We start from the raw sequence: 21,305 nt of genomic DNA, 5'->3' as shown, positions 1-21,305 counted from the left end.
TATAGAAAAGTACAATATCGCCTATATCAATAAATACTGTTATGTACGTGCTCTGCTTTTTGTCTGCCATCCTCCTGTCCCAGAAGGCCACGCCCCTTTTCCCCACCCAGCTGAGGCAGGTGCAGCTGATCATCCATTGATCAGCTGATCATCCATTGATCAGCTGGTCTTCAAACGCTCACTAGAAACCACAGATGAGCAAAGATGCATCACGTGCAAAAGTGAACATACTTCATTTTAGTGTTTGAATTATTTTATTAATGCTTAAAGAATATATTTTACATTGTTTTGTACAAAAAAAAAACACATTTTTGATTGACAAATAATTGTGATTTCAATTATGACTAAAATAATAGTGATGTAATAGTTATTTTGAATATTTAACATTGAACATTTATGACCAAAATTGTTATTATTTTAATGTTGACTGTGCATGTGTGGAATTTTGCATCAGCAAATAATTTAACCCTGAATTATCTTTGTGGTCAAACTTTATTTGAATTAAACTTATAGAGATTTATATCGTATATCTGAATTTTGAGAAAAAATATTGAGATATGACATGAGTTTTGGTCCGTATTGCCCAGCCCTAGTGGGTTGTCCTGCACCGAGGGTGGAGGTGGAGGTGAAGGGTGTAGGGGTGGAGGTGGAGGAGGAGGAGGAGGTGGTGAAGGGTGTAGGGGGTGGAGGTGGAGGGTGCAGAGGGTGGAGGTGGAGGAGGAGGAGGAGGAGGAGGAGGAGGAGGTGAAGGGTGTAGGGGGTGGAGGTGGAGGAGGAGGAGGTGTAGGGGGTGGAGGTGGAGGTGGAGGTGTGCCCTCCTGCTCTCTGCCTCCAGAGGTCATTCTCAGCTCAGTTCCCACTTGTTGCTGCAGCAGAGACACAGAGAGGATCTATCTGATGTGGATCAGCTCTGAGAGCCTGGATCATTGTGCTCTCTAACTTCATCATCATCATCATCATCATCATCATGGTGGACAACACGATAGTCAAGTCTGCTCTGGTAAGACCTGCTGCTGCTGTTTATTGGTTTTTCCTTGTTTTAGTGAGTGTGTCACTGTCAGTGGGACACGAAACTTTCTCAGGTTGTTCCAACATCTCTGAGATTCTTCTTGTTCTTCTCCTCCTTCTTCTCTGCCCTCCAGCTCGGCTCATTCCCCCCCCGGACCCTCCCGCTCTCCGCTCCGGTCCCCGCCTCCTCCCTCGCCTCGTTCCCCGGGACACAGGCTCCTCCGGCGGGCAGCGGCGGAGGGCTGAGGCTGGAGGCGGTCATGGAGAACCTGCAGCGGCAGCAGGCGGCCCGGCTGGCCCTGGAGGAGAAGCAGAAGGACCTCCGCTCCATGGTGGAGTCTCACATCCACCAACACGCCCTGGCGTTCAGACACTACCAGGCTATGGCCATGGCCCCCGGCACACACAGGACCCCCAGGACCGGCACCGACCACCTGGAGGACCGGGACGAGGAGGAGGAGGAGGAGGAAGAGGAGGAAGAGGAGCAAGACTACCGGCGGCCACAGGCTCCGACCCCCGGGGCTCGGCTGTCCCCGCACACCGCGGCTCTGAGCCTCATGGCCCGGGTTCCACCGGGGGTCACCTCGGGTCGGACGGCGGAGACCCCCCCAGGGCCAGGGAACCCCCAGAACCAGAACCATGAGTGGACCTATGAGGAGCAGTTCAAACAGGTAGGACCACAGCTTTAAAACCATCCATTTAAAGCTAAAGTAGCGCAGAAAAGTTTATAAACCACACAAACTACAGCACTAATTATATTAGAATTTATAGACGTATATGTAGAGCCAATATACTATTTATTTACCCTAAAAAACCCTAAAAACTAGAAGTATTTTATTTATTTTTTTGGGGGGAAAGAATCTTAAGAGATTCTTTGTCATAATTATATATATAGTTTAATTACACTTATATCACCTAAACTATTATTATGGAAGCCCATTCCTGCCAGTAAAAAATAAAATAAAATGAAAGTAAATAAAAAAAATCTTAAGTCATAATTATGAGATGCTTAGTCAGTGGTTCCCAACTTTTTTGGATCAAGACCCCCATTTTGATATCAATGATTTCCCGGTGACCCTAAAGACAGAATTAATTTTTGATCATTTGTTATAATGTATTAAAAAATGCAGAGTAGCCAGGATTGCATTTTCAATTTATTATTATTATTATTATTATTATTATTATTATTATTATTATTATTATTATTATTATTATTATTATCTAGATTCATATTTGACAAAGTGAAAGTACAGAATAGTTGTTTAAGATTGTATGTTGTTTTAATTTGAAAAAGAATGATATATTTATTTATGTTTTTAATTTTAAACCATATGTATTTATTTTTTTACATTTTTATCAATTACTAGACAATCCAGGTGACCCCACATGGGGTCCCAGTCCCAAGGTTGAAAAACACTGCACTAAACCATAATTATGAGATACTAAGTCATAATTATGACTTTAGATTCCTGTGGGGTGCTAAAATATCTACACACTCCCAGTGAGAGTCAGTGTTTCAAAAACAGCTTGTGAGCGTGCACGGTCACCTATGTCATAATTATGAGATTATGACTTAGATTTTTTCAATTATTATTATTACTTTACTTTTCCTTGTTTGTTTTTTTTGTTTTTTTTACTGGCATAAAAGGGCTTCAGGATGAGAAACGTTCTAGAAATTTTGCAATAGAACTCATATATATGTGTATATATATAGTGTGGCTCAGCGATGTCAAACTCATGATCTGATCTGAAGTGAGCCACAGATTTAATGCTGAAAAATGAGTAATTTCAGCATTATTGTGTCTTAGTTTACACTTCTATGTATACATAAAATACAAAATATGTGAAGAAACTGACCATACAGTATCTAAGGAATAAGTGACTCATATCAGTCACAACCAGATCTACACTTTAAATTTCACAGATTTTTGACCAATTTCTATTTAAGTAAGGGAAATATTATGTCATAATTTAAGAATTTTGTAAGACTTTTGAGTTTTTTCAAATTAAAATAACCTGGGAAAACTGTGAACGCCTGAAAATATTGTTGGTTTTCATTCACACAATGATTTATGTTTTCTCTGTCATTTTTACTTTCTCCTGTGAACCGAATATGATGCTCCAAAGGGCCGGATTTGGCCCCCAGGCCTTGAGTTGGACACTAGTGTTCTAGCTGTATCTCTGTTTCTGCACAACTTCATCTACTTTAACACTGATAACTATTACATTTCAAATCAAAGTGAATTCATGGATATTTCTGATTAATGAAAGTCAAATTTGAACTTTGATGATTTTGAGAATACTTATCTTGGTGATTCTGCAGTAATATATTTAAAATACACTGAGAAATATTAATCAGAAGAATTACAATCTTTATTTTGACCGAGGGACAGAATAAAGGTAAATAATGCATTTAAAAGCTACATATTCATTGGTAATGATTACATTCTGTCTGTAGTTTAGGTTCTGTCAGTTTATTTGATGCACCAGGCAGAGAAATACATGCCTAAACATCTCAGTTGGTTCATCAGCTGGTTTTATGATGGAGTTGACCCGTGTGTTAGCGTTTGGTCACTTCTCTATGAATGATACTGATGCTCTGCTTCATCTCTTATTCATGACGGATCCTCCTCTGACTTTCCTAAACGTGATGTGTACATTAGTGACTGCATTAGTGCTGCACATTAAAGCAAAGAACATAGAAAGCAACATAAATACTGGATAAAACCAGCTGATGATGATGATGATGATGATGCATCAGCTCCTGAGTAGGGCTGGGCAATATATCAAGATTCAAAATATATCAACTTTTTTATTTTGGCGATATAGAAAATTACAATATCGCCTATATTGATATATATATATATATATATATATATATATATATATATATATTATTTATTTATTTTATAGCAGCCACACTACAGAACTCACTCACACATGCTGTCCCTTAGAGGAGAAAAAGCCCAAAGTGTCACATTTTGTGCAGCTGTTTGTTAATAAATCTGCAAATTTAACCCAGAATTGTCTTTCTGATAATTATATTGTATATCATCAACTAAAATTAGAAAAATAACAGAAAAATACACAAAGTGACCTCGAAAATATAATAAATGTCAACAAAATGACAGAAAAATTCACTAAACAACAAAAAGAAAAAATTACAGAAAGACCAAAAAAATGGCCCAAAGACATAAAAAAATGTCAACCAAATGAGAGTAAGCAAAATTACAAAAAAAATACATCAAACAACTACAGAACTCACTCACATGTGCTGTCCCTCAGAGGATGAAAAATCTAAAGTGTTACATATCGTGCAGCTGTTTGTTAATAAATGTGTCTGTGCATCAGCAAATTGAACCCAGAATTGTCTTTCTGATAATGATATTGTATATCATCATCTAAAATGAGAAAAATAACAGAAAAATACACAATTTGACCTTGAAAACATAATAAATATCAACAAAATTACAGAAAAATTCACAAAACAACAAAAAGAAAATATAAAATTACAGAAAAAGACAACAAAATGACCCGAAAATGTTAACGAAATGACAGAAAAGTACGCAAAATTATAAAGACTACGTTAAAACGACAACAGAACTAACTCACACGTGCTGTCTTTTAGAGGAGAAAGAGCCTAAAAGTGCCACATATTGTGCAACTGTTTGTTAATAAATGTGTCTGTGTGGAATTTTGCATCAGCAAATTTAACCCTGAATTGTCTTTTTGGTTCTACTTTATAGTTAAAAATATTGAGATTTATATCATATATTGTCATTTGGAGGAAAAATACAGAGATAAGAGTTTTGGTCCATATCGCCCAGCCCTAGTCCATATTGTTTGATCTGCTCAGGTTTTCTTCATGATCGTTGATATCAGAACTTTCACTTTATTCTGAACCTTTTCTGACTGGAACCTCTCGTGTTCAGAAAGACGTGACGTGTGTAAAAGCGGGAATACGACACACTTGAAGGATTCCTGAGGATGTGCAGCAGTGATTGTGAAGGCCATTTGTGTGTAGTCATTGAGTGTAATGGTCACAGGACAATAAAAGGATGCTTATGGCGCTGTAGGCAGACAGAGCGGAGCCAGCATGGTAAGCAGCCAAAACAAAACCACATTTGAAGGCAGTAAATGCATCTTTGGAAATAGGAACAAGATGTGTGCTAAATATAAAAAGGAAGGCCCGTGTGAGGCGCACACAAACACAGCAGCTGGTGTTTACAGCAGAGTGATACAGTTTATTTACCTTCAGGCTCGTATTAATCATATTTTAGAATAAAAAAGAAGAAGAAGTGAAAAGGAGTTGGAACTAAAAACCTCCTTCAGACTGAATTAGGGCTGGGCAATATATTATGATTCAAGATATATTGAGTTTTCTATTATGGCGATACAGAAAATTACATTATTGGCTATATAAATATATATTTTTATTTTATATCTCATTTTGTATTGAAATACATGTTTTAGGAGTCGCTGCTTTCGCTACGTCTCAGAACAGCATAAAAAAGCATAGTTAGATGGTTTACTGAGTGTTCTAACCCAGACCTTCATCTAAACAAGCCACTCTACAGAACTCACTCACACGTGCTGTCCCTTAGAGAAGAACATAATAATATAGATTCATTTTATTTAAAAAAATAAGGACACTTTACAATAAAAAACAATGCAATACATTAAAATCTGTGTAATACAAAAAATAAGACAAAAGAAAAGCAATGTAGGACATTTTGTTAATAAATGTGTCTGTGTGGCATTTTGCATCAGGAAATTTAACCCAGAATTGTCTTTCTGAGAATTATGTCGTATATCAAATAAATTAGCAGAAAAATACATAAACTGACCTCAAAAACACAATAAATGTCAACAAAATGACGAAAAAAACGAAAAATGACAGAAAAATACCAAATTGACCCAAAAACATACAAAATGTCAACGAAAAGTCTGCAAAATATACAAAAAATATGTAAAACAACTACAGAACTCACTCACATGTGCTGTCCCTTGTGTGTGTGTGCGTGTGCGTGCGTGAGCACAAAAGAGCTTGAATAAGAAAAAGAAGGCGTTTTTTCATTTTGGTTTTGGAAACAAATGTCAAATAATGAGTGTTTTTTTTTTCTCGTGTTTTTGTTACATAATGAAAAACTAACGAATGAATGAATGATACACGGATTGAGAGTAAGTGGTAACTAACTTCACTTATCAAAAACAAGTGGTATGTTTTTCAAACTGTCAAATTACATTTTTCAAAACAGTTTCCATTCTGTTAAGTTTTTAAAATAAATAAATCATTGAGGACTGTGGTACATCATGTACATGAACATCTATAGATCATAATGATGGAATGAATGAGTGATACACATTTTAAAGAATATCATTTAGTGAAATAAAACAGTATTTAGTTCAGTGGTTCCCAATCTGTTTTGATATTTAGAACATTTTTTTTCTAGAAGTAATTTTTGATCATGTTTGAGCTCAGATACTTGGTTTTTTATATTTCACAAAGGTAAAGTATAGAAATACAGTTTAAGATCATCTGTTGTTTTAATTAAATTAAAAAAAACTGCCATACATGTAACACTTGGGTGACCAGATTTTTCAAACTCAAAACCGGGACAATCATTTAACCAAAGAAGAAAAAATAATATTTGCATCTGATTTTATTTGTAATAAAAAAGTTAACATAAATTACATTTCTTATTTCTTTCTTTTGGATGAAATGTATTATTGCAACGACTGAACCAGATTTAAAGTAAAATTTGAAGTTAACATAAAATTGTTTTGAATAATCAAAAAACGTTTTTTTTTGTCATGTAAGCATGAGAGGAAGCAAACGAGTAATATTGTCAATGCCATCGACCAATCAGCATCGAGATGCCAACGCGTGGAAGACTTTTGAGCTTTTTAAATTGTTTATATTGAAAGCGTTACTGTGGCAACTGTTGTGATTGACAGCTCACAGTCCATGAACAGAGATCACGTTTTGAAGCTAAATGTGCTGCTGTTTATTAATAAACTGGACAAATGGGGCTGAGGTTGTGAAAAATTGGGACAAATCAATGTTTTGGGGGAAACTGACTGTGAGGCGGGACGTAACTCTGAAAACCAGGACTGTCCCAGGTAAACCAGGACGTCTGGTCGCTCTATAACATACAGCAAATGCTTCTTTTTGTCTGATTTTTTCAGAGGAAATGCAGTAAATAATAATAGTTCCTTGTGTATCTCATGCTGGTTTCACCTCTGGGTGTGGGGGTGTGTAGCCGCTCCGCGCAGTCTGGATGACAGTGTGGTGGGACTCTGGTTGGCTGTGGATACAATGCTCTATTGAGACATCCATGTTTTTTACTGAAAGCTTCTTCCCTTCTTCTCATTAGCACCACCACTGGGCTAGCCTATTCAAACACCCCCCCTCGTCCTATAGGTGGGTGTTACTTTTTAATCGCAGGGGCCTGGAATTTCTGCAGCTGCTTGCAACCCCACCACACCCCCCCCACCCCCATATTTACGAGATCCAACTGTTGGACAAACATTGGCTCACCGCTATGTTTCCATTCCACTATTGTTGGGGGGGGCCCCAGGATCCCCCACCCTGTACATGGTGGTGTTTTTATCGTTGGTGAAAAGTGAAACACTGAAACATCTTTAAAGACACATGAACCCAATTAATGTATCTATGGTTTTAAAAGGTAGAAAAGATGCTGGATTTTCTAATATTGTCTCATACTGTGGTCATGATTATTTATGATAGAAAGCAACTGTTTGGATGTGTTTTCATTCTCAGTTACAGAACATTAGAGGAACGTTAGGAATATGTTGGAGCACATTAGAAAATACACAGCAGAGCTTGTCCCAACCTTCACAGTATTTATGCAGACAATTTATGGCAGGGGTTCTCAACCTTGGGGTCACAAGACACAGAGTGTAGGTCGCCAGATGCCTTCAAGAAACTAAGAATATTTTTTCAACAATTTGAGCCCATTTTTGCTTATTTTTTTATTTTTTGTACCCTTTTTCTACAACTACACCAAACTTGCCACATTTTATCTTATTTTCATCACTTTTTCTTGCCATATTTTTGCTTTTTTTTTAATGTATTTTTGCGACATTACTCCCATTTCTGACACTACTTATAGACCTTTTCCACACATTATTTGTCACATATGTTGACCCATTATCATCACCTATTTTCACCATATTTCATGATTATTTTTTGCCAATTTCACCACATTCATCATTTTTCATGTCCATTATTTGCCAGATTAAACTAATTGTTCCAATATTGACACTTTTAACCACTTTTTCTGCCAATTTTTGTCCACTCTAATTTATAACTTTTAACTAATTTCTGTGTTTTTTTAAAATCCCATTTCACCTCCTTTTCCACCATTTTTGCTCACTTTGAACCCATTTTATTTGTGATTAAAACCAGGATTTCCATCTTTCAGATGACTATAATAATAATAAACGTTCCTGGATAACAGTGGATATTATTCAGATGAATAAATAAATGTGGTTATCACAGATTCATAGAACAATGGACCATCATTTTACTGACTTTATGGATGGACCCCAAAAATCTCTCCCCTTTATTCCCCCTTATAGATGGTCCTGTCTCCACATGACTGTTCTTCAATGTTCATGTCTGTGTTCAACCACCTTCAGCTACAGTGGGGGTCCCTGCTCTCTGGGACCTTTATTTTAGGGGTTGCAACCTGAAAAGGTTGAGAACCACTGATTTATGGTATTGATATGAATGAATAAACTTCCATGACATTTGATAAAATATAATCCCTGTTAGAAGACACTCAGTCTCAGCCCTTAAACAACAAACACCTACTTTACTATTAAGAGAAGAGATAAAAGGCTGAATTGTTACCAAACCTTTAGAATTAAAATGGCGATAATTGCACTTTTCTATAAAGTTTGATTGTTCCCAACATTTAACAGTCATTACAAAGACCAGTTGTTTTCTGAAGGGAGATGATGTTACACATGTGAAAAGTGTAAAAACCTGTAAAAAACATCTCAAAGTTGTACCGGATCCTTCACAGAGCCTTTGTAGGACCTAAAGCTCAACACGTTGGATTGCTGCTCATCATTCTGTCATGGTCTTTGTTTCTATGATGGATGAATTTCATTTTTCATGATTTAATACTAGTAAACTTTTATTCAAACAGGCAATATTTTAGGAGATAATATTCACAGATACACCACAGCATGTGATTAAGTGATAAAAAGACATCTTTACGGTTCGTTCTTTCTCATTTTGTGTGTGTGTGTGTGTGTGTGTGTGTGTGTGTGTGTGCGCGTGTGTGTGTGTGTGTGTGCATTCACACAATGACTACAATCCCATTGAAGTTGAGTAATTGAGGTTTCTTATATTCTGTTGCTAGCCAACACAGCCACAGTGTGTTTGAGTGTTTATGCCTTAGCTCCAGATTGAAGGGTTAATCTGGACTTGTCCATGTTGATCTGTTCAGTTTAACAGGCCACAAAGCTCAGGTGTAACCGTAGATAATCAACCTCTCACTAATCCTGCTCACGGGGGACTTCTTTATTTACATAGAGCTGAACTACAATCTCTAGCCGTGAAAACACAAAGATGGACCAAACCATGTGAACCAGTGAGACCTTCACTTGGTTTTTTGTCTGTCGTCTAACATGGCTGCTTTGCATCAACTTTGCACACCGTTGATGTTTTGCATAAATTTTGTATATCAGTTTTTTGCTGTGAGCACATTTGTGTTGCATAAATATAACCTCAGCTCTTTTTGTGTAAGAGAAGCTCAAAGCCTTACTGACATGTAAATCAGTCAGTCACTGTTACTAGGGTTAGAGTCAATTATATTATAATTGTGTAATTGATAATTAAATAAATGTATGGTGTAATTGTAATTGTATTTATAAATATTGACACATATGATTGATCTATTGTTGGTCATTGTCAATCGCTACATGAGCCAGGCTAGGGGCGGGGCCTCATGGGCGGGACGGGCATAGACAGGTGGCAAAAAATGGTCCAAAAGCAGTCGAGTCGCAAAAATATGGGCAAAAAAAGGAAAGCCGTGGTATGTAATAGCAAAAGGTAGTTTAAATGAGCAAAATGCAGGAAACAATAGTTAGAAAAGATAAAAATGTGAAACAAAAAGAGGAAAAATGTAGGGAAAGAGTATTAGTTAGATTGGAAAGGTATTTATTTGGCAAAAGGTAACTTATTTGGAGGAAAAGTGGCCAAAAAAAAGGACAAAAATTAGGTAAAAGTGTCAAAAAGAACTTGCAAAATTTGACAAAAAATAGGAAAAAGGTGAAATTTATTGGCAAAAGATTGTTAAAATCTAAAAAAAGTGTCAAAATGGGACAAAGAAAGTTCATCTCTGCAGAAAGTCTCATAATTACCTAACTGATGGCTTCCTATTGGTGCATTCTTGAAATACAGTAGCGTTGCATACAGTGCTTAAAACACTTGTTTTCCAGAAATTAAAAGTTAAAACAATAGATATCTGCTTCCTCGTAAAGGAAATATTTATTTATAGGAAGCAATTTGAAGAAATATTCAACCTATGTTGTTGTTTAATATACATTAGCTGGAACAGAGTTGCTTATACATTCCATTCATATTGCCACGGCACAATAAACTGATTCAGCTAAAAACACAATGTATTGTGATTAACTCAGAAAAATCAAGATTAAAACTTTGAATCGGTTGACAGCACTAGTTCAGGGTTATTATATTTTGATTTCCAAAAAAGATGGACGCATGGGCCGACCTCTTCATACTCAAAGTAGTCAAGGTTTTCTTGAATCTACCTTGTAACAGTTTTTTTCCATAAGGTTTAAAAATCATAAAAACAATGTACACATGTAAAGACTAGCTACAGAAAAGCAGAACAACATTTATTCATCCAGAAATGGAACTTGTTTTACCTCTAACTTCTTACATTCTTCCAGGTTTTATCATTCAGGAGGATCTTCATGATAATATGTTTTCATTAAATCCACTAGTATTTGGCCTCTTTCAGTCTATCTAGGACTTTAGTGTCCTTTAGTGTCTCGTCAAAACAAAGCAGCATATTTCATGATTTTGTCAAGTGTGAGTAAAATTACTTTAATGACACGATATCAGCTTTAAGTAGCAACTCCTTAGCTTTCAGAAACTGGTGGAATTGCTCAGATAGAGCAAATATTAGTGGAGTTACAGTCTTTAACAAGTTCCAGAGATGGGTTTTCACAATCTGGCCGGACGATTCAGACGAGACGTAAAAAGAAGACATGTCCTGATAAAACCGGACGTATGATCACCTTACGCTAGTTTAAACTCTTCAAACCTGCAGAACAGGAGCTCATTTCTGTGAAAAACGGGAGAATTCAACGCGTCGGATGCTGAGCTTTTAGCCGTAGGTGTAAATAGAAGCTTGTAGGTGAATTATTTTGATCTTTTCTCTCTTCATCACATTGAGTTTTATCTCTCACGGTTATGTGGACAATCAACGAGGTCAGAGACTTTCAGCTTTTCTTGAGAGTCGAGCACCACAGGTTTGAAATGCTAATGACATCAACAGTCTTTAGTCAACAGTGTGTTGATCTGCTGTCTACCCAACCTTCACTAGACAATGGACTGTAGAGTGGCTTCAGTGACCTTCAGTGGCTGTGATTTCACTCATCAAAGCAGCTTCTATACCTTTGAATGTAATCATGAAGAACTTTTTGTTCAGGCAGCTCTCTGAACACCTTGACTGTCTGCAGGGGTCAGGGACGCTCGTTCAGATTAACCCTCAGGTTTCATGGCTTTTCTCAGCTCATAGTGTTCTAGATCAGGGGTTACATGAGAACATTACAGGGGTTATATACCACACAGTAACAAAATATTAGCATCTCTCTTTAATAATCTTTATCTTTGTCTGTCAATATTTTATTTTATACATGGACTAAAGAATCTTTCCATCAGACCAACGACAAATCTGTTCTTCCTCTGTGGAGACACTTATTTTTCTTAAAGAAAATAACAATGAATTTAGAAAAAATGACCAATAGATTTGCTGTCGACTGCTTGTAGGTGATAAAGTAATGCCATCTGCAGACACTATATTTACCTCCTTATATACAGTAATGGAGGCTTTGTTAAAGCAGGACAATCTAGAGTCCAGCGGTAATCATGTTTGTTAGACATGTAGTTTACTCACTCAGTGATGTAATCACTTTATTTTACCATCTTAAATCACAACACACACACACACACACGCGCACACACACACACACACACACACACACACACACACACACACACACACACACACACACACACACACACACACACACACACAGATATGCTGGTGTCCTGTTTCTCTTTATGTCCAACCACATGCAGAGTCATGGAGGCTGTGATCATTGGAGTCTGTTTTGAATTTACGCGCCTCACAACCTCACACACACATCCCCATCACGTGGTCATGAGGCCATGTGACCCATCTATCCTCTTGTCCCACATGCACAAACACACTGTAGACGTGGACCGGGACAAAAATTCAGCCCTGGCATTTTGTGTCTAGACTAGCCCACTATATAAATATTATCAACAGACACCATGTCAGTGATGCTCAACATATGGCTCTTTATGTCTTCATTTTAATTATTATTCCCCCAGAAAACCTTAAGAGGGGGAACTTTTTAACCCCTTTTTACATATTTCCTTTGGCCATTTTGAAACTTCCTTTGTCTCATTTTCAAAAAGTTCTGACACTTTTTAGGCCGGGCTACTGGACTCAAAACGCCACTCACTTTGTTGTCGTGTACACTAGTTAAAATCGCTACTTCTCTGTTATTCGTTAACAAATCGGGCTGAAATTTGGTAGGTATAATCTATAGATGTGTACACATTGACGCTTGGAGCCCGATTTTTTATTTGGGGCCCCCCCCCAAAAAAAAACAAAAGTCGATTTCTCATTTATTTGCCCGTCAAATATTACGATAGTTGGTGGTACCGAATCAATGACACATACCAATATGTAGATGGGGTTCATTACCCCATACGTGTCACGGGGGCGCCAGGGGCCTCATTTTTCAATTGACTACTCCTTCGTTAATGCTCGTTGAATTGGGTTGTAATTTGACATGGATATTCTGAGAGGATGTCAAGAGCCTCTTTGTCCATTTTTGCAAGTTTTTTTTGACACCTTTATTCAATTTTTTTTTTTGGCCATTTTTCTTCCAAGTAAGTTATAAATACCACTTTTTTTCTTTTTGTCCTTCATTTTGCCTCCTTTTGGAATGTTCCTCTTTATTTACCCATTTTCTGGCCACTCTTGACTGCTTTTGGCCTATTTTAGTCACTTTTCACTTTTTTCTTGCCATGTTTTGGCCACTTTTAGACAATTTTTGGTCACCTGTTACCATGTCTGAGTCCAATCTCTCGTCAAAAAATAAAACGTAGCGGACCAGACTGGCCCGCTTTGGGTCGACAGCCCACTGGGCCGATGCCCGGCATGCCAGATGGCCAGTCCACCCTCTTATAATTAGTGCTTTTTATTGTTTTAATAAATCGTTGTTAACCTTTGTTGTTTCATGTCGAATGTGGCACTAAAAATTTTTGAGGCCAATGTTAAGAAATGTCTGGGTCTCCTCTTCTGTCCATACAGACCACATTGTGTTTTCTCACAGAGAGGTGGTCATGTGACCAGGTACGTCAAAAAGTGTTTCCATAGCGCTTTTGCGATACATTTCAATATGGAAATTTTTGGATTTGTTTTTAACACAAATGTACACAAAGGTATCATCAGCAAAGAGCTTGATTCTCTAGCTGTGTTTCCATTACACTTTTTCGTAAAAGCATTATTTCTAAAGTTTCCACAAAGTCTAATGTCTCTTTGAACGTGTTTCCTTTGAACGTTGATGAGGAATTGCGTAAAAAGTGTTTCCCATTATGCTTTTGTCATACATTTTAATATGGAAATGTCTGGAAAAACCCTAAACACAAAAGTTAACATTAAAATAAATTAGTAAATTCTATACATTTTGGTTATTGATTCTTGGCTTTAGCAAGTTGTGCCCTGTAATGATTAATTAGTCAATACCTAATTCAAGCATAACACTATTTTCTATTGATTTATGAGTTTGTGCATTTTTTAAAGATTCACTTACTATTTATCAACCTAATATTGGAGATTATTAATGTTTTAAATGCACACAGAGAGATTTGAAGTCATCAAAGCATAAAACCACAAGTTAACTTTGGTTCTGATTGGATTTCGTCCCATGTGACGAAATTTTAGGTTTGTTTTTATTAGTCGTCAAAAATATAAATATATTTTTATATAGTTTTAATTAGCATGTATGTTTTTTCAAATAGTCATAGTCTTGTTATTGTCACATAAAACAATGCAGCCAAGGTTTTTGCCTTATTCCCACACTGTAGAAAACACACTGGTAGGCTACAGTTGGCAGTATTAGTCAGGTCTATGTAAAATACTGTCTAATCCTCAGTGTCCTACTGCGTATTAGCCTCGTATTTAAGCCATTAACACCTTGTGATCTTAGCAGAAAGAAACACAAACACTGGAGCGTAAACGCTGGACAAACAGGTCCCTCTGTGTTATTTTAACTGTGGATGACTCGCGCCATGAATGATTTGAGTTTACAGCATCAAAAAGCAATTCACTGAATTCATGCTGGAGTGGAACTGAAATCAATACAAAGCAGATATGGTTGGTAAGGTGCTTATGGACTCCACGGTGCGAAAAAAGGAAACGCTTGTGCTTCCCGTCATTGTTTCTTTCTGTTGAGATTACTTGAGAAAACATGCTGTACAAACAGTGGAAAGAGCGTAGAGAAGCTTTAATTTATGGTGTGCTTAGTGCGGCGGCCATGGGGAAATAAGTGGGTCACTTTGATTCGGCCCACAATAAGAGCGCTAATGAAAATGTAGCTCTTTATTAAGGTTGTCCCTTATCTATAAAGAGAATTCACACAAACAGCTGCTGCTTACAATTGTTTCCTATATTCTCTCCAAAGTAGGAAACAAAATCAACTTTTTATTCTTTGCTCATCAAAGGGCTGGAAAACATGGTCAGAGAAGGATATGGAAAATAATTTAAACCAACACATCTGTTTATACTGTAATCAAAACAAAGGTCTGTTGCATCTAAAAATGCATTCGGACAAAAACATGGGGAGTAGCTATAAGAGTAAGTAACAAAGTACTGCTAAACAAGTGGTTTTGGTTATGTCATTGCCTAGGACATTTACGTCTATATAATAGATTATGTAGAAAGTTATGTTTCCACCTATTTTATTCACAAATCACTTCAAAACAAACAATAGAAAAAGCAGTTCAGTGGAAAGTTACATTCCCTAAGCACAAACACTGGGGATTAATGTAACATCTGTATGTAGGGATGGGTACCTTTTTACTAGGGCTGTCACTTTTACGCAATAGTTGCGATTAATTCATTATAGGAAAATATAATGCGCAAAAAAATCCTAATCGCATAAAGCCTCGTCATTACACTCTTGTGTGTGCAATGTTGTGTTCAGGTACCTCATGGGAAAGTGCCTGCTCTTCCACTCCTTCACAGTCACAAAGATGCGTTTAGTTACCGAAACATGGTACCGTTTGATTTTACGTGAATCGGTTCCAGGTAGTACAGAATGAATTTGGTCGGTACCGAAAAGGACAGAATTTGGTACCCATCCCTAGATGTATGTATGCATTACATTGCATAAGAACACCTTCAATAGCTGTGTTTGCATTACCTTTGGAAATGCAAAAAATCTAAATAATGCAATAAAAACTGATAATCGAAACACCTGAATTTTGAAAAAACACTCAGATATCGCTAAAAAGTTTCAAGCTTTCATGAGGAGGTATTTAAGTCACATGACCACTGCTCTCCGAGAAAACATGACGTGGTACGTGTGGACAGAAGAGGAGACAGGGTTCTCGCAGATCCTTAAAAAGTGTTCAAAGGCATTAAATTCATGAATCTAAAAATAAGGCCTTAATTGTCATTAAAATGTCTTATATCAATGTTTCAGAAGTCTTACATTTTAACATAGTATGATTTTATGATTGTAATTAGTCTCACATTTCAAAATAAATGGTAACATTTGTTTTAAAAACACAGGAAAATGTACATTTAATGACAATTGCCTGTCCAACAAAGACTTTACTTAATGGCTTTTCTTCCATCCATCCATTCATCTTCATACCCGCTAATTCCCGTTTATCAGGGGCGCGGGGGTCTGCCGGTGCCAATTTCCGGCTCTCACTGGGCGCTGGGCGGGGGTACACCTTGGACAGGGCGCCAGTCCATCGCAGGGCGACATAGACAGACAACCTCTCACTCTCTCATTCACTCCTATGGGCAATTTAGAGACTCCAATCAACCTCAGTCATGTTTTTGGATTGTGGGAGGAAGCCGGAGTACCTGGAGGAAACCCACGTAGCACGGGGAGAACATGCAAACTCCACACAGAAAGGACCCAAGTGTCCACCCCAGGGCTTGAACCTAGGACCTTCTTGCTGTGAGGCGGACGTGCTAACCACTATAATGGCTTTTCTTAACGGTTTAAATTTTTTGTCTTTTTGTTGTTGTTTTATAGATTTCTGGCTATTTTTGCAGTCATCTTGGGGTAAGCTACAAATCTAGATTACCTCTTATCGCACTAACTTCCAGGATTTAACTTGTGTGTGCGCTGGCCTACAAAGCTCGCTGAAGCTGAATCACTATGGCAACTAGTCTTTCACAGCTAACCTGGTCCCGACCAAGTTTTTCTCTAGCTTAATTGTTAGCTAGTGATAAAGTCCCGCCTTCTGACCAATCAGATCTCTTAGAAAACGAGCTGTGCAACGAAAGGTGATGTGATCATGTCACTGTGTGGATCTGATGTGATGCTGATCATAGACGGTAAAAAAAAAGACGCTGACAGGAGAGAAATGCAATCCTTTCATTTACCGATAACATCCTATCGTAAAAATAAGATTTATATCTGATGAACTGATGAAATAAAATAAATCAGCTGATAACACCTGCTTGCATCGGGCGCTTTCACACCAATAAATGAATGAATTCATTCATGTAATCTGAGGTAATACTGAGAGCCTCAGTCCTGTAGATAATGTATAAATATATTCCACCTTATGATGTAGATCTGTATGAACACAGGATCACAGCCACAGTAACACGTTACAAAGAAAAGAGAAAGTGAAACTTATCAGAATGTCCGTTTATAACCTCACAAATGTAAACATTAACACTCTTGTATTAATAACTTTCTGCTTTTACTGCAGCACCAGTGGTGTTTTTGGTCTGACTTGTGAATTTAAATTTTTCATATTTTTAAACTTCAGCAACACGTAACCGATCGGGACCAGGTTATGAAATGGATCAGATCCAATAGCGAGTATAAAAGCTCCGCCTGTTGCTCTTCCCTGTCATCATGGATTTATATTCATTATATTTAAGACGCTCTGCCAGTTCTCTCCATTGATTGGTCAGACGCTGCAATCTCCACCTCTTTCACGTAAGCGCACACGTATGAGGATGAAATCACTTGGTTTAAATGTGTTTTAATCGACGTTTGTAGTCCAGCTCATATCTGGAAAGAAATGTTTGGTTAGTTTAAGCCAGCTAACGGAGATTAACCCAATCTAGATTTGTAGCATACCCCCTTGTGTTTTGGGAGTGATTGTAATTATTTTAGTCTGTTTTTTTGTGTATTTTACTGTCATTTTGTGTATTTTTGTGTGTTCACTTTGGGGGCCATCTGCACTAGACACTGGAAAAAAAATACCCTCACCTTATGTAATTGATGTGGCTTTTTCCCCAATTGTGTTTACTGTGAACAAGTTGGTTTTATATTTCATTTAAAATGGCATTAAAATGTCTTAAAAAGTGTTGACTAAAGCTGTAGGGACCCTGTTAGTGCCACATTAGACGTGAAACAACAAAGGAACGCAGAATGTTCTAAGGAGGTTTGGAGCTTCCGTCTTCCTGCAGAGAAGTCTCACGGGATGAGATTTCACCAGAGTTACCAGGCTCCAAAACAACCTTCATTGAAAACACCTTAAAAAATTAATTATACTTTCTTTATACTTCGGAAATGTTGCTTTTATTTTGCAAAAAACTCCTATGTAAACACAGCTAGAGAGTCAAGCTCTTTGCTGATGATACTTTTGTAGTCATTCATGTTAAAAACAACAAATCCAAATGTTTGAGAGCATTTAAGCAAATATCTACATGACAATAGTGACAAGATTATCATTAGCTGTGTTTCCATTACCCTTGGAAATGCACAAAATTTAAATAGCGCAATAAATACTTGAAATGGAAAAGTCTACATTTTGAAAAAACACTTGAATATCACTACAAAGTTTTTACGTTTTCATGAGGGGGTTTTTCCAGACGTTTCGATATTGAAATGTGTTGCAAAAGCTCAATGCAAACACTTTTTCCGCAAATACACGCCACAGAACTCTCAGAGCATCTGTGTGGTCTAGCTTTATTTCCCGTTGTAGTTGTGTTTACAGATTAACCTTCTGCCACTGACACAAAAACTAACCACAGCGTCTCTGTGGTTCTCCTCCTAAGACACATTTAGCTCAAAATTAAACAACAAAACTTTGACTCAGTGTGTTCTGAGAGCTTCTCTAGTGTGAATAAACGTGTCATTTGTGATTCTTTCCTGTGTGAAAGCAGAAGCGGGGGCCGTTGTGCGTAATTTGAAGAATGCGGCCCACTGTGTAACGGGATCCCCTTTAATTGGCGTGCACTGCTGTGAAATCTAACATGAGCTCGCTGACACTCTTTCTATTTGGCAGAAGCTCTATTAAGACGGCCTCTGACCTACTTCCTAGTCCCACATCACAATGCTGCTTAGCAATCCCATTATATGGCTCCTAGGTTGGCCAGAGATCGCCAAGGAGATCACCTTCAGATTAAAACTACAGATTAGAGATTGAGATGTCTATTATAGAATCATAAAAAGTCTACAAGTAAGATTTTTCAACACTTAATTAGAGTTTTCATCCATGTTCCATGTTGTCACGTTGAAGCTGCACCTGCCTACGCACCTGGTTAGTGGTTATACCTGGTTGTTGTCCATATGGTTATTATCACCTTATGGCAGATTATCAGCTTGCCATAGTAATCTTAGATCCCATTCCAGTGGTCCTAAAGCCCACGGGGTGAGTGACGCAACACCATTGATCATGGAAGAATTTATTTCCAGACACCTGTTGGACCATATCTCCAACACAGCAGGGTAGCTGACATCACACGGCCTTCTTCTTCTTCTCAACAGCTGAATCTACAGCGTTAAAACATTTATTACAGAGCGTGTAATAAATGAGCTTAATTCTGCATAATGTGAGGTCAAAGGCCAAACTCTGACAGTTATTGGCAGTTGTGGCGTAACGGTTGAGGGTCACCGGTTCTAATCCAACCTGGTCCATCACTGTGGGATGTAGAGCAAGTCCCTTAAGCCCAACTCCTGGTGTTTGTACGTCGCTTTGGATAAAAGCTAAAGATCTTGTAATCTTGTAATGTAAATGACTGGTGTCACATGACTGTTAAGGTTGCCGGAAAAAATCGATTGACGTCCCAATTGCGATCCTTATTAATTAAGATTCTGAATCAATCCTAAATATTCAAGAATCAATTTTTCAAGCCATCTAAGTGCTTCCATGTTTGTCAGGTAACGGCCTCCGTAGTGGATTGGTCCATTTCACATAAATGTTGCACAGAAGAGAGAGAAACACTCTCTGCTCTGTCTTCACTGAAGGAAAATGTTTGGATGCTTTTTGGATTCTACAGTTTCTCATGTAAGAAGGAGCTTGACATGACATGTGCAGTTTGTGAACTCTGCAAAAGGAAAATCAAGTACTTCTGGAACATTTCAAATGTCAGAGCTAGCCCACATTTTACGCCGTCAACTGCCGCTACCAATTCAACAGCGCACAGTCCATCACTTTACTAAACTTTGTTTCTGTCTACTTTTGTAGTCTCAAAAATTGAGATGTACTTATTTTTTTATATTTAAAGCTGCTAATAAACGCTGTGGGTGTTAAATGTCAGATTTTATCTTTACATTTAAATAAAAATGTTCACAAATGTTTACCTTTGAAGCTAAAAAGTGGGTATTCATGTTTACAGAAACTCAACAGTTAAACATGTATTTTTGGTACTGATAAATAATTAATTTTGTCAATTTCTTTTGTTGTAAAAAGCATTTTTATTTGTTGATGTTACTGAATTGTTAAATTTTGTTGCCACAGAAACTTGAAAAGTCTTTATTTTCAAAACCACTATTGAGTGGCACAGCAATGTAAAATTTACTTTTGTAAAATTTGCTTCTTATTTTGAACGAAGGAGAGCTGAGTGCATGGAAGCAAAGCAAAGACACGTCAGTATTACCAGGAGAAACGTGATATGGGAGGAAATCAGTGAGAGAGTTATTGCTGTGGGGGAAACTAGGAAAACAGCAGCTGAAGTAAAGAGAAGATGGCAAGATATAAAGCACAGAATAAAGGAAAAGGTTGCTTTCAATATAAATAAAACCAGTGGAGGAGAACCTGCTGTCAGAAATAACAGATAACAGGTGTCAAGGAAGGATATGTTCACCACAAACACTCATTTATTTTAGTGAATTTAAGGTTTATACATGATATTTATCCAGTTATTTTATCTGATAAAAATGAAATTATTGTTACTTCCTATTTTGGTTTTATTACAAAAATATTTGCCGACGTGTAATCCAGCCCAAAAAAGAAAAAGGTACTGTGTGCCATCACTCCGACAAGTTTTGACAGTTACCACCTGGTTGTTGGTCGTACACGTGCTACATTTACAGAGAAAAACAGGTCCAGGTTTGATGAACTGCGTTGCATCCGCTGCGTTAACTTAGGCTACGTTCACACTGCAAGCTTTAATGCTCAATTACATTTTTTTTTTGCTCAGATCTGATTTTTTTTTGTTTGTCCATTCACATTACCATTTAATGCGTGCAAGAGACAGGATCTATTTACATCATTCACTTATCAAATATAAGGATAATCCATGTTCTTGTGCAGAAAAGGGATTTCTATCATGGATGCTTAAAGCCTGTCCCTCTCTGGTCCATGGTGATCAGAGGTTAGTGCACAGCCTGCAGCACACCACTCACTGATCCAGCTGTTAATAATGACGTCAACGTATCAAACGCGCATTAAATCTGCCTTGGTCGTGGATAAATGCGACCTGTTCACACTGTAGTCACATGGCAAAAGATCGGATACATATCGGATTTAGGACTATACTGTATAT

The 21,305-nt window shown here is 37.4% G+C and overlaps 1 protein-coding gene across 1 annotated transcript in view; it reads left to right on the top strand.

Moving 5' to 3' along the window:
• The first annotated feature begins 898 nt into the window (after positions 1–898).
• Positions 899–21,305, top strand: part of arid3c (AT rich interactive domain 3C (BRIGHT-like)) — a 77,786-nt gene continuing 57,379 nt past the window's right edge. Inside the window, exons 1-2 of the mRNA XM_028458138.1 lie at positions 899–1,000; positions 1,143–1,679. Coding sequence (XP_028313939.1) covers positions 968–1,000; positions 1,143–1,679 — 570 coding nt within the window. The 5' untranslated portion in view covers positions 899–967. The remainder of the gene's footprint in view (positions 1,001–1,142; positions 1,680–21,305) is intronic.

The sequence above is a fragment of the Gouania willdenowi genome, chromosome 9 (genome assembly GCF_900634775.1).
Source record: "Gouania willdenowi chromosome 9, fGouWil2.1, whole genome shotgun sequence".
In the NCBI taxonomy this organism is placed as follows: Eukaryota; Metazoa; Chordata; class Actinopteri; order Blenniiformes; family Gobiesocidae; genus Gouania; species Gouania willdenowi.
This window is presented reverse-complemented; position numbering and strand designations above follow the sequence as displayed.